At 41.3% G+C, this 14703-nt stretch overlaps 2 protein-coding genes across 10 annotated transcripts in view; one reads left to right on the top strand and one right to left on the bottom strand.

Annotated features, from left to right (window-relative positions):
• LOC110260233 (uncharacterized) overlaps positions 1-14703 on the top strand; it is a 748649-nt gene that overhangs the window by 512018 nt on the left and 221928 nt on the right. For 6 of the 9 annotated variants that reach the window (XR_014843470.1, XR_014843471.1, XR_014843473.1 and 3 more), the window contains one exon: positions 9778-13655. The gene's annotated coding sequence lies outside the window, so the exon portion shown is untranslated. Of the gene's footprint in view, positions 1-9777; positions 13656-14703 lie in introns of those variants that run through there. The other 3 variants (XM_085021828.1, XM_085021827.1, XM_085021826.1) reach the window with 1 other exon arrangement.
• Positions 9685-14703, bottom strand: part of SLC30A8 (solute carrier family 30 member 8) — a 37646-nt gene continuing 32627 nt past the window's right edge. Inside the window, exons 7-8 of the mRNA NM_001367266.1 lie at positions 11263-11397; positions 9685-9982 (exon numbers count right to left, since the gene is read on the bottom strand). Of these exons, the coding sequence (NP_001354195.1) occupies positions 9837-9982; positions 11263-11397 (281 nt within the window). The 3' untranslated portion in view covers positions 9685-9836. The remainder of the gene's footprint in view (positions 9983-11262; positions 11398-14703) is intronic.

Below are 14703 nucleotides of genomic sequence, written 5' to 3' on the forward strand. Positions count from 1 at the left end.
TCCGTATCCCCCACTAGAATGTAAGTGTCATCACCACTCCTGGACCCCCAGGCCCACCACAGAGCCTGGCACATATTAATCATGAAAGTCTCATTAAATAAACCAGTGGCTGAAAAAGCAACGGCAACTTTACAGTAACTTAACTTCTGCCGCCATTGGCATTAGTATTGAAAATACCCCAGTTTGTATCTGACTTTGCCAAATTTGGAGGGAAACGGCCATCTATTATTACCCTTGTATCACATTCTTTAATATCCTCTATCCAAGATAAGCATATTAAAGAACGGATATGCATATTAAAGAAGGATATTAAAGAATGTGATACAAGGATGATAATGGATGGCTGTTTCCCCTCCAAATTTGGCAATGTCAGATACAAATTGGGTTGTTTTCAATACTAATGCCAATAGTGGTAGAAGTTAACTTATGAATCAGTTGTCCTCTATTTTCCTCAACCTCCTACCCCTCTCTCTACTGCATCCCATTCTGCACCTCATGGCACCACCTTCCCCGTTTATTCTATTTCTGTGCACAATAGAAAAGGAATTTCCATTTATCTTATTATCTGGGCTAGTGCCCTTGCAAACCAGGCACTATGCTAAGCATTTTATATGCATTATCTCAATGCAATTTACCATAAACACCTTTCAAATATGATCAGTTCCCATACATTTGCATTATAACTTCTTTGGGGATTATATTCAAAAAAAAAAAAAAAAACTGTTGCTCAAACCAATATCAAGCTTGTCCCTATGTTTTCTTCAAGTAGCTTTAGAGTTTCTGGTCTTACCTCTAAGTCTTTAATCCATTTTGAGTTGATTTTTGTACGTAGTGTGAGACAAAGTCCAATTTCATTTTTCTGCTTGTGGATCTCCAGTTTTCCCCTTTATTTAAGAGACTATCCTTTCAAACTGTGTGTTCTTGCTACCTTACCAAAGATCAGTTGACTATAAATGCATGGATTTATTTTGGGGATCTCTATTCTATTACATTGGCCTATATGTTTATTTTTATGCAGTACTATACTGTTAATTACTGCAGCTTTGTGATAATATTTTGAAATCAGGAGATACAATGCCTATAGCTTAATTTGGATTTTCGGGGTCTTTTGTGGTTCCATATGAATTTTAGGATTGTTTTTTCAACGTCTTTGATAAGTGTCCAATCAAATTTTGATAGGAATTACATTGAATCTGTAGATAACTTTGGGTAGCATAGGTATTTTAATAGTATTAATTCTTCCAATCTATGAACGCATACTATCTTTCCATTTATTTGTCTTCATCAAAGTCTGTTGGTTTTCAACGTACAAATGTGTTCAGCTCCTTGGTTCAGTTTATTCCTAAGTATTTCATTCTTATCTCTTCCAGCACTAACATTCCAAGCCTATCTTACCCTCAAGTCATTGGCCAATAATCTCTATTGTACAATGAGTGGTACTGATAGCTCAGTAATTTGGGAAAGAAGTGAAGTGAAATACATCACCCATTTCTAGAATCATCAGTAAAATTTCATTAGAAAAATGTGACTAATTTCATGATTTGACTGCACCTGAGCAATACCTTTATAAGATACATTTTTCAAGGGAGAAGCAACACAGGTGTGTTTACTTCTCAGAGTTGATGTCTAGCATGTGAGTATTAGGATTTTTTTTCAGGACCTCTGGGGTTTAGTTATTCAGTCATTTCTTAATCCTTGGTATACACAGAAGACTTCTAGACTAATATAAATGTATCTAAAGCAATATTGGACTCCCTTACCATGTGCCTGACATGTAGTTGATTAATAAATGGTAGTAAAATCAGTTGAAAAGGAATCATGTGAGCTAATGAATTAACAAAAAATTTCAGGGTAGGGAATTAAAAGTTTTTTTTTTTTAATCTATAAACTGAAATATATATTGTGCAAATGTTTATACCAAGGTAAAACATCTTCCATAGTAGGGGTGTAGGTGGTAAACTCTAGGGTGTTTAAAAGCTGTCAAGGAGTTCCCTTGACACGCTGTGGCTTGGTGGGTTAAGAACCCGACATAGTGTCCATGTAGATGCAGGTTTGATCCCTGGCCTTCCTCAGCGGGTTAAGGATACAGCACTGTCACAAGCTGTAGCAGAGGCTGCAGATGTGGCTTAGATCCAGTGTTGCTGTGGCTGTGCCATAGGCCAGCAGCTGCAGATGCTGCCTGGGAACTTCCATATGCTGCAGGTATGGCTGTAAAAACAAAGCCATCAAAATAATTACAATAATCATCATCAGAAGAAGAATAGTTGCATGGCCTCATCAACTATGCTTGATCACAGTGCCTTCCTCTAAATTTTCCCTTTAGTCAACATTAAAGATGATCTTGCCTAAGATCCTGAAAAATCTTCTCCATGGTTTTCTGTCTATAAAGGATTGGAGACTGAAGGGAAAGAGAATCTACTTCTTGTTTATGAATTCAGGGCTTACTGAGCCAGGGAAATCAAAACTGTCCTTTCCCTATCCAAATTCAAACAAAGTGCTAAACTCTATGAGAAAGTGGAAACCAGCAAAGGAGGCTTCATCTTTCTGGGCTATTAATTATTCATAGAATGTATTGCTCTAATGAAATGTCAACACAGGGTACTCATATTTTCTGGTTGTGGATTCCGTCATGTCGGAGACACATTTGGAGTAGAGAAGGGGACAATAACAGAAGTTTTTGTTGATAAATCTCAGGTACATGCCAAATAAAACCCCCATTCATCTCTGTAAAAAATGGGAGGAGGGAGGTGGAAAAGAAACAGGGCATTAGTTTGTGAAGTTCCTACTGAATCCCATGTGAAGAATGCAGTTCAACTTCAAAAAGACCCCAAAGTCACATCTGATGCTGGCTCTATTGTACAGGTTAACTCACCGTGGTTTACAATATCTTCAGCACAGCTGGTGCCCTTTCTTGTTTTGTAGCACCCCCAAACACCCCTAAACTCTACAGACCTAGGGAAATCATATTTGACAGTACCTTGGATTGTGTACAACAACCATATGGTTTTAATGGTGGCCAATAGGACAGTTACATTTTCAGCAAACAGGTACCCCTTGGAAGAAAGGAAATATAGGGCAATTATATTGATACATTGTCTCCCGGGGCTTCTCGACCCACCTGAAAGGGGTGCAATTCAGCTTGACATCTCTCATTACTTCCTGGCCTTTATGGTCGAAGAAGCACAAGTCTGTTTGATATTTTACAACTGTCAAGGGCTCCCACAGCCCCTGACTACCACTCTCTTCCTTACTGGGGTTTCCTAGTAATGACCAGGATGATTTCAAAAGTGCCTCTGATTCTTAGATCACCTTTGATCTCTGACCAATCTCCTCCGCAAATGGGTTCTTCCCTCTAATAAAAGACTGAGGGTGGACATGTGTCTTCTCATTACAGTCGTGATTGGTGGCATGAGAAACATTTTCTGCCATGAATCTAGTGATCTAAAGATAATGACTGAACCCAAACTCTTTTTCCTGACTTTGTGTTAAACATATATTAACATTTTAAAATAGACTCTAAACAGGTGCTCGGGAACAGAATGGCAAACGTTAAGTGTGAAATCTGTGAGTTAGGAAACTGAACCACATATGGTCACCTTGTTTTTTTCCCCTTAACATCCGCCTGCGCTGGACTGTTAAGTGGTTTCATCACTGTCACGCCAAGCCGGACTTGTAAAAGTGGGGATGTGGATATTCAAAGACGACATTTGCTAGGTGCCTTTAATAATTTCTGTAAGTAGTCGTTTAAGCAGACTGCCCTGTAATCCAAAATGGGGGATCAGGGAGATGAGCTGAGAAAACCATTTCCTGAAGGTACTTGAAAGCTAATTGCAGAAAACGAGGGAAAACCATTTCCTGAAGGTACTTGAAAGCTAATTGCAGAAAATGAGGTCTGTCTCTTTGCGGGGTTCTCTGGCTCCTGTTTCCTTGGGAGAGGATGGCGCTGGAAAGCAACATTTTCCAAGAATCTATAAAATGTATACGCCCAGAAGCACTTTTTTTTTTTTTTGACACCAAAGTGCTAAAGGCCTTTGTTGGCTTGCAAAATTTAGCAAGTCACTAAATGATCCAAATATGGCAATGGCAGTTTAGAGACCAGCAGAAGACAATGCACCTGGTCAGAGCAAGTTCCCTCTATAGCAGAGAAAGAGACACCAAGAAATCAAGAAGGTGATACTTCACAGGAACAGGGTAGAAGTGGGGGAAGGTCCATGATGCTGCCTTTGTCAAACTGGGCATACACATTTTGCTAATGAACGTGCTTGGAGTGACTCATTCAGCTTTTACCATGAAGATAAAAGCAGAAATTTTCAGAGCATGTCAGAAAGGGACTTGACTATTTTAATGAATCTAGGACTCCCTTACTTGGTAACTCTCAGATAAACGCCTTTATCTCAGTAAGCCTACGTTGTTGCGTGTGAGAGAAAGGGCTGTTAAGTCTCACCAATAATTTGCCACTCTCTTGTAGGAGTGTGTTGATGACTCAAAACCTTTTATAAGTGGGCATGGGGTAAATCTTTTTGGGCACATATACATACACGCTCTCTTTGGACATAACGATAAATAACAGTTAATATTCACTGAGTGCTAATTACCTCCAATGCACAAGTCCAACCCCTCTAAGTGTCCTTATTTATTAAATTCTCATGCATCTGAATAGGGAGGTTTTACTGATCAGGAAAGAGGGACAGAGCATTTAAGTAACTAGCTCGAGGTCATAGAGCCAATAAAGTGAAGAACTAAGATTCAAATTCAGGCAATCAACTGATGTGCAAAGTATAAACAGTCTTCCCTTCATGTCCTTCAGCATTCCCATTTCCCATCTGTAACCAAACATATGGAACACATAAATTTCTTTTATGGGCCCTAACCTCACCACAGAGCCCTAGATCAATCTCGACTGGGTGCTGGATGACAGAAAAGCATATTAAAGATTGAGGGTGGTGGCAAAGTTGACCTGATTTCAGTATTCTGTGAAGAATAAAGCATGTTGCTTTGAAAGACAGAAGGATCATTAATGTGTCAATAGCCAGAAAGAATACAATGCCACAAAGTAAAGAATTCTGCTACACTATTCCAGTAACTTCAGTGGCCCAGAGTTCTGACCATGCCAAGGAGGCAGGAATGGGAAAGGCTTCAACACTGATACCTGGCACACGAGGTCTTTGATGGTAGCTGCTCTTTCATCTCAAATCCTTAAACTCCCCGTTGTAGGCTGTCTTGACTTGTACCCCAAAATATCTGCCACTCAGAGTTTTCACTCTAGTCGACTAAAGAAGTATAATCTCAAGGAAATAGCAGAAATGGCTTAGAGCCATGGGGCCATTCCTTTGGTTAACCTACAAGCCTGCCTCCCCTGTGATGACTTGGCATTCAATGGGTTTTGGACATAAAATCGAAAATTAACATGATTTCCCAAAGAAAACAGAGCAGTTGGTGACCCCAGACCTTGTATGTCTGCTGGGTCATCTGGCCTTCAGAACTCTGTCCTGCACAAAATGTAGAAATGCAGAACCACATAGCAGCCCTTGAGATGGGGAAATGAGTTGGCATGAACCGTCCCTTCTGTTCTGAGAGCCAGCAGAGGCCAGAGCTGCTGGGAAGCTGAGTGGCTCTCATTCCGGTTGCCTAAACATGCCTTCTAAGACGGGGGACACGTCTGTTTGTCTCCACTGAGCAGGGTGAGCTGTCCGCAGAATGCTAAGTAGCTCTTTCAGTGGCGCTGACTGATTTGCCAAGATGGCACAGATGTGACCTCCTCCTTCAAAGTCAATGTTTCCTTGGCCCTCGCAATTTCAGAAAAATACAAATGTAAATGAAAAATAATGACAAGGCCCACCTAGAGCCCCAGAGTCATTGCTTCAGCAATTATTAATGCCGGCACAGTTTCCAGCGCCCTATTAGATGCTGACAAGGACATCAACAGCATCAAAGACGGAGCGCCTGGTCTCCTCCGTATTCATAATGATAAAATAGCCAGAGCTACATCATCTTAAACTTTACAGAGTTGAATGTTTTCTCTGCCTCATAGCTCTGCTTTTCAAATTAGAAGCCAGCAGATAAACACAAGCACGACCTACACAGTCTTCCCTTTGTGTAGAAAGCTCTTCTATTCATCTGCCTGGGGAAGCGCCACATGTCATGCAAAGTCCAGCATGGCTCTCTGCTCAATGACATGAAGCCTCGATGGCCATGCCCACCCTGCAGTCCTTTTCTCTCCCTCCCTTCATATCCCATTCGCATGCCTGCAACTTAAGATATTATTGTAGGTATCTGTGTTATGTGTCTGAATTCCCCGGTTGAAGTTCTTCTAGATTCTGGCTGGTCTTTAGAATCATTTCTGGGTATGTTAAAAATATGTACATAGAAGACCAAAGCAGACCCATTGAGGCTTGCACACCTTGATATGCTTTTACCCTCCACAGGTGAGAGCCGTACAAAGAATAATTGCTCAAGACAAATCAAAATGCCATATCTTTAATATCTAAGTCAGGATCCAATAACCCAGCAAAATGACAGTTTAGAACACACTGCTTCAGCTGGAGGCTGAAGTGAGCCTCTCATTTCCTTTCCACTCTTTAAATCTAAATCTTGAGACCAGCACATTCCATTCTCCCTGTATGAAGAGGGAGGGAGTGGGCGAGATCGATGGTCTGATCTGCAGAGAAGGCCTTGGTCTAATTTATCCACTCAGCTCTCTGTTCAGAGGAGTTAGAAAAGCAAAGGAGAGAATCATGCCCAGCCTGGATCAAGGAGACACGCTCTGCCTGGGTTTATTTACCAAGGAGGCAAGGAGAGAAAACATGAGATCATCTGTCCCTGGCTGGAAAGACACAGTAACCATTCTAGGAGTGAACCACAGCCAAAGAATATCCTAGTCTCAGACAAATCATATTAAATATTCTTGCTCCCTTGCTGGAGGATCTGGAAAGTGAGCAGACGTGGGGCTGGCATGTGAGGAGCAGCTTCAGATGATTTCCTCTTATCCCACTGGCCTCTTGTCAAAAGTCAGCCCTCCTAGTGCCAAGAGCTCCATGCCCCCAATCAACTGCCATTTAACCTGTGGGCATGTGGTTGTTACAACTGGGAGTGGTGACTGGTACTGGTAGCTGGGGGGTAGAGCACAGGAATGCTGCTAAGCATCCTCCGATACACAGGAACAACTTTCTGTTGTTGTGTTGGAACAATTCCTCAACAACAAAGAGTGACCCAGCCCCAAATATCAATAATGCCAAGACTGAGAAACCCTGGATTAGAACAAATACGTCTTGAGCACTCACTTTTTATCACACAGAGAACCTTGTTCTTGACACTTGCTCTCCCGTGTAATTCTAACAGAAACCTGTCGATGAAAACACAATCCCCATTTTCAGATGAATCTAAAGCTCAGAGAAAGTGAGGGCCAGTTGAAGGTCACAGAAGGGAGCAGAAAGGGCCTGGCGCCATGGTTTCTAATTCCCTCTCATGTTCATTCCTCTGCCACAGGGTCCCCTATTGCCACCATGTCTCTGCCATCTCCCTTTCACGTCCCCATGGTTATTGGCACAACTCAGGGTCAATGTCTTTAGGTAGCTCAGCCCACAACCACTTCCATGAGTTTTGATTTCCTCTTTCTTTAGCCAGACTTTTGTGTAGAGACAGTACAAATTTAGGGCTGCCTAGGATAGGACTCACAACAGAAGCACTGTCAGACCTTTATTTATTTATTTATTTATTTATTTATTTATTTATTTATTTTAGGGCCACACCTGCAGCATATGGAGGTTCCCAGGCTAGGGGTCTAATCAGAGCTACAGCTGCCGGCCTATGCCAGAGCCACAGAAATGCCAGATCCGAGCTGTGTCTGCGACCTAAACCACAGCTCACAGCAACACCGGATCCTTAACCCACTGACTGAGACCGGGGATCGAACCCGCAACCTCATGGTTCCTAGTCGGATTCGTTTCCACTGCACCACGACGGGAACTCAAGGCCTTTACTTTTAAACTCAGCAATTTATTCATCCTATTCTTTTGAGAAACATAGGTCCTGTCTTTTGCATGCACTTTGGAAATAATGGCTGACTGTCAATGCAGATTACTTGGTCGAAAAGAAACATCTAAAAAAATAAAAGGTGTTCAAAGAGAAAGGGTAGATGCGATTTTGGACAAAACAGATCTGGTTCAGCTGCTTTCTCACTTAGACTTGCTTGTTTTTCCGGCTTTGTGTTCTTCACATTCTTTAACTCACCCTTCACTTAGTTGTTCCAGCCACAAGAACCTTTCTCAATTCCTCAGATGCACCCAGTTCTTTCATCAGGATGTCCACACATCCTCTTGCTTCTTCTAAAATGTGCCTCCTTCTACAGTGCTTTGTCTATTACCTACCTTTTTGTTTAAGTCCCACCTTGGGTGCCATTTCGTCTTAGAAGCCCTCCATTGACCCTGCTGGTCTAAGTCAGCCTCTCTTCTCTCATATCACTTGCTGCTATTCATAGTGCATTGTTGGTGGTGTTTATTAGTAAAATGCCTTTGTCTTCCCTCAAAGGCAAAAGAGTCCTATGAGGGCAAAAGCCACATCAGCTTAGTTTACCAATGCTCAGCCTATTGCCTGCCTCAAAAAATATTTTTAAATGAATGAATAAATGACACTGGGTAAGTTACTTGACTGTGAGCCTTATGCTCTCAACTATATGATGAGGGTATTAGTTCCAACTTCTGTAGTTATCGTTACAATGAAATAAGGGGACATATCTTAAGAACCCAGTATAAGATAAGAGCCAACTTAAACCATGGTTGGTGATCTATAAATATTATTCAAGACCTGAGAGCTCTTATCTTAGTTCTTTGACTAAATTATTTTCCATGTGACTCTGGATACTCTGCCTTTTGGTGCCAGCTTGTTTTATTTTATTATTAGGCCACACCATCTGAAAACACTCAAAAAGCAACAGTGTCATCATTTTTCATTTGTACAGGCCCTTTATACTGAGAAGTAAAATATGATTCAATCATTTCAGATATATCACAACATAATGTGCAAGCAAGATGAAGAGAGGGAGGAGTTCGCATCATGGCTCAGCAGGTTAAGATCCCGACGTAGTGTCGGTGAGGATGCGAGTTCCATTTCTGGCCTTGATCAGTGGGTTAAGGACCCCGTGTCGCCACAAGCTGTGGTGTAGGTTGCAGATGCGGCTCAGGTCTGGTGTTACTGTGGTATAGGCCAGAAACTGCAGCTCCGATTTGACCCCTAGCCTGGGAAACTCCATATTTGCCAGGTGCATCCTTAAAAAGGAAAAAAAGATGAAAAGAGGGATTTCTGTCCTATTTAATGAATGGTGATGTTGATAGGGAGTCAAAAGGTGACTCCCCAAATCATGTCCCAGCTTAGGGGGAAAGTCAAGTTCTAATGGAGTATTAGGCTTCTTAGTTGTCTTCGACCCCTGACTTGGTTATTCTTATTTTTGCTTTTCATGTTTTCAAAAAATGTTGTGACTCCTTATCCCTGATAAGACTTTCCTGAGTTCAGTTTTGCCCTCTCAGCCTTGGGATGTATTATTGAAGGCAGACAAACTTTTTATTACCTGTGGTTACAGACAGCTGCTGTTTCAGCCCCAGTCAGGAATAATCTATACACACATTCCTGGAACCAAACACAGCTAGTGATGGGTTGATAATCCAATTGGTCGATGAATTTAAATGCCTTTTCATTCATGGTGGATGGAGCTCCATAAAGAAGAATAAGATGTGCATTGTACTGCATCATGAATTTCTCAAACTTCTTCCTTTGGTTTCCTAGAAACTGCAGAGCAGCATGTAGTGGCCTGTCAAACTTGAGGAGCGGACAGTGTGACTGAGCTAGTCCCGGGGGTCTTCACAGAAAAGGCAGTCAGAGTCCTGGTCGGCTGGAGGCTCCATCTGAATGGTGAGTGAGTGCACAGGAAAGCTACTGCTGAGGGCTTTCGCAATTTCTCTGCGGACAACCTGGCTGTCCCAGCTGGCTGCTGGTGGTAAAGAACCACAGTGAGATTGGCACTGATTGCACACACGGCAGGGGGGGATGGCTCATCTCCAAGCTTCAAGCACTTTGTCTTTGACCTGGTGGGGTGCCATGTTGAAAGGGGCCCTGTTGTCTGATAATCAGCTGCATTCACACAGACAAGGAGGGGAGCACTCTAGTGCAGCAAAGCACCCATCACTATGGGAACTCTTTCTGCCCACAGTCCTCTCTGGGGTCTGAGACTCCTAGGAGCTGAGTTTGCAAGGTAAGATAAGCCATGGAAAAAGCTGAGACAGAACAATTTCTTCCTAGGATTCTCTGGCTTGTCACCCTGGTATCTAATCAGACTTTATAACAAGGATGATGATGAGAACCAGGAAGCATTCAGAGCTCCCCACAGACCTTTCTGAGAGCAGCAATCCTCACTGCCAAATTTTCTCTTGTCCCAAAGGATATCGAAGGCTGTAAAGTTCCCTCCATAGTAACCTGATTGTTTACTAGACTCTTCCATTTGCAGTGAAATATGGGTGCAGTGGAGACTGTAAATTCTCTGAAGCCAGATCCAAGCCACTCAGCAAAGATGAGGCTGTCTGAAAAAGCACAGTCCTAAATGGCTCTTCCTCAACCCTGCCTCTAAGTAACTTCTTGAGTTATTTCTCGGCAGCCTAATGTATCGTCTGTCTCCTGAGGCAGTGCCTGTTTTCTCAGCCCTTGAGCATATCATGAACAAAATCACCTTCTACTTGAAAACATAGTTTTTTAAGAATAAACATCGCATCCAAAGAGTTATCTTACATGGTTTACAGAATTTAATGATACAGTAAAGGAACCACCATTAATTCTGATGGGTACATCTTTTAACTTTTTGGAACCTTAAGGAGGGGACCTGTGTCTCTTTCATCTTTTTCTTTGGTGACACGCAAAGCACCTTACACACCAGATACTCAGTGGAGATTTCTGGTTAAATTCATTCCTATTATTTAAATGATAGGACCCCAAGTCAAACAGACTTTAAGGCCTTGGAGTTTGGGTGGCATTTTAGCCTTTTATTCTACTCTCTAACCCTCTGCAGCTGGCCTCAGGGATTGTCTGACATCTCACTGTTGCCATGGCGACATTGACAAAGGGGATGGTTTCCAAAGGCCCTTGGTCACACAAAACACTTTACAACTGTTTTTGACGGGTGGCAGGCGCCAAGGGCTGCTCTCCAAAAAGAAGGGAAACTACTGAGTTTACCGGACAAGGACTCAATTTTTGTCCAGGGTGTTTACGAAACTCACTGACCTGCAGCAACATGAGCTGAGAGAATCACTTGGTTCATTGTTAGCGACCAGATGTGCAAGCTGTGCACAGACACCACTCCATCCACCGCTAAGATGAGCTCTTTCACGCCATCGTAACTCAGGTTCTTTGGCACACCTGCCACGAGGAAAGAAGAGCGGGAGGCTGTTATTCCATTAAATACAACTCACGGCAATGGCTAATGGGAGCTGCAAAGTCCTTCCTAAAATATTAGCTTGCCCTCTCCATTTGTGGTTTCTTATTTCAAATGTTTACAAAGCATGTTCAGTCTGACTCTTTTGAAGGTTTTACCATCAATCAAAGGCTCACAAAGAATATTTGCAGATTATACAATACCATCATCAACAACAGTAATCCTTCTTCATTTTTGGTATTATTTCCCACAGTTATCTTTGCAATTATCTGGAATGCAAAATGAAATCACATGGGTTTTGATATCAAATTATCCTGGGTTGGCATTCTGACTACAACAGTTGTGAATTTACCCAGTGCTTGGAAGTTCTCTAATCCTCAGTGCATGTGTAGTAAAACAGAGATAAGAACAATATATAGTTAACAGAGTCCTTTGGGGAGCAAATCAGAAAATAGCCGTCCTTTGCAATCTCTGGTGCTATACAAACGTTAGCTATCCAGCAGGTCACTTAGTAAACTGTGTTAACAGGGGACACAGTTAACGGGGGGACATTATAATGTCCTAACATTGTAATACCATCTCATTCAGTCCTTAGAATTTCTATTATTTTAGGTACCTTCGTGAGGGTTTAATATCCAGGTCATGGAATGTCATAGTTTGACTGTCATTCTTGTTTCTGAAGGAAGTATGGGGGCACAGAGGAAGGTGGGGAGTCTGGAGGCCAATCAGCTATTCTTTGGGGCTGAAGGAACTGGGATGTCTCTAGCCTGGAGAAAGGAAGGCTGAGAGAAGGAGGATCACTTTTTTCAAACATTGCAAGGAATGTCATATAGACAATGAAATGAAAGTATAAGGGAGCTTGCTTTGGCTGACTACACAGAGAGAAACCAAGTCAGTGGTTGGTTAAGAATCTTAAAAGATATCAGTTTGATACAAGATTTAAAAAAAAAAAAATCAACTCCACTAGCACAACCGTGGTAAAGCCTTTTGATGCAGTCGGTGAATCTCTGTTAATTAAAGATGACCCAGCGAAGATGCTATAGAAGAGATTTCTAAGGATGAACATTTTTTAGTTTCTACTTCCATTATGTACATACAACACAAACACCTGGTGTAATTTGTTAAGAAATAAATATGCCTTGGCTCCATTAAGATTCTCATGAAGAAAATTTCTCTGGAAGAGGTTCTGAAATCTATGTGCTTTCAGAGTGGCTCTCAAGCTTGAACGCACATTAACGTCACCAGGGATTTTAGAAACCCTGATGAATAGGTTATGCCCAAAACCTATTAAATGGAATTATCTGGGGATAAGACCTAGCATCAGCATTTTCGTAGCTCATTTGTTGATTCTAACATAGCCAAGGTAGAGAACTGTTGCACTAATATTTACCAGCCACTGGGCAGCTCTACCTTGCAGTGGTTCTCAAGCTTGGCTGCATGTTTAAAAAAACATCAAAGCCAACCCTTCTTAGATAAGAATCTCTAGGTCTAGGGCCTGGGCATAAGATTTTTTAAAAGCTTCCCAGGTGATTGTAATAAGCAGCTAGTCAGGAACCACTTAAAGGGAATAGGAGACACTTAACCCTCCTTTTTTCAGGATTTACAATCCTTGCTCCTGGGGACTTTCCTCAAACTCAAATAGTTTGAGTTTGGTTTAGTCCAGTTTCATATTGTTTCAAAGACCAAGGAGCTGGTCAACATGATATTTTGCTCTATGAGATGCACAAAGCTCAGGGTACTAGAAACAAATTGAGGAAGTTCTTATCTCAGATTAGCTATAGAATGTGCATGGAGTCAAGGGTAAAAATGTTATACAATAATAACAATAACACACCTTTATTGAGAACTTACTGTATGACAAGGTTTGTGCCAAGCCCTTTATTTACAGTGATTATCTTGTTTAATAGTTATAAGAACTTTAAGAGCTTGTTAATGAGAGTTACAACTCCAGTTTGACTGAAGAAGAAATTGGGAGTCACAGAGGTTAAGAATTGCTAAGACAGAGTTCCCATTGTGGCACAGTGGAAACAAATCCGACTAGGAATGTGAAGTTGCAGGTTCAATCCCTGGCCTCGCTCAGTGGGTTAAGGATCTGGTGTTGCTGTGAGCTGTGGTATAGGTCGCAGACTCGGCTTGGATCTGGTGTTGCTGTGCCTGTGGCATAGGCCAGCAGCTGACTCCTAGCTTGGGAGCCTCCATATACTGCGGGGTGGCCCTAAAAAGACAAAAGAAAAAAAAAAAAGAACTGCTAAGGCCATTGTGTAAGTGGGATGTCCGATTCTAAGGTACATGCTCTGGTTGTGGATGTACTCTGCTAGACCCCACAGATTGTAGCCCAAAGTGGACTATTATGCCTAATGTGTCATTTCCAAAGATGAAACCTGCTATCATTCATCTAGGACCCTTGAGATGAAGTCACAATCCCACTACCTCTTTTTCTCTTGCCTCCTTTATCATTTTACTTTTATGGAGAACGTAAGACCACTCTTACTTATTTTACTCTATGAAATAAGATTGGCAAGCAAGAGGATATGTTCTTATTGGCCTTGAAGTTCTATCACACCCTAGAAACCTTTTTCTTTCTGAAGGAGAGCCTGCAAAAATATTAATGTGTCCAGAAAAAGTCCCAAATTAGTGTTCAAAAAATAATTGCCTAGGCTAATAAGTACTGTTAAAAAAAACTCAATATTCTTCAAAATTAAAGACTTGCATATGGAATCAATAAGCTATAATATTCACCCCTCAGACTAGAGAAGAATAATATCCATTGGTGATGAGGATGTGAGGAAGTGAGCACTCTCATACTCCATTGGTGGGAAAGAAATTGATATGGTATCTTTGGTAGGCATGACAATAGGCACCAAGTTTTAAAATGTATTCTGAAACAGCAATACACTGTAAGAATTATTCCACAGATACACAAGTGCTAAAAATATAATTGCAGCATTATCTGTAATGTCCATCAATGAGTAGGTACATGCTTAGAGTCGAATACTCTGTGTCTATGAAAAAGAATGAGGTGTATCTGTGTATGTACTAAAATAGAAAGATCTTAGTAAAAAAGCAGGTTGGAAAAAGCAAGATGCAGAACAAAATATGTATGTAATCACATTTGTATGAAAAAAGGCATACATATACATATATATACATATATATACACACTTACATATGTATATTACATGTATATATATGTGTAAATGCTTAGGTATTTTTGGAAAGTTAGATGTCAGCTTATTAGTAAATGTTACCCCTGGAGAATGGAACTGAAAATTCAAAGGTAGAAGAATGGG

The sequence above is a fragment of the Sus scrofa genome, chromosome 4 (assembly GCF_054392235.1).
Source record: "Sus scrofa isolate SSC_HxYL_T2T_F1_AM1 chromosome 4, Sscrofa_HxYL_maternal_Yorkshire_Landrace_v2.0, whole genome shotgun sequence".
Classification (NCBI taxonomy): domain Eukaryota; kingdom Metazoa; phylum Chordata; class Mammalia; order Artiodactyla; family Suidae; genus Sus; species Sus scrofa.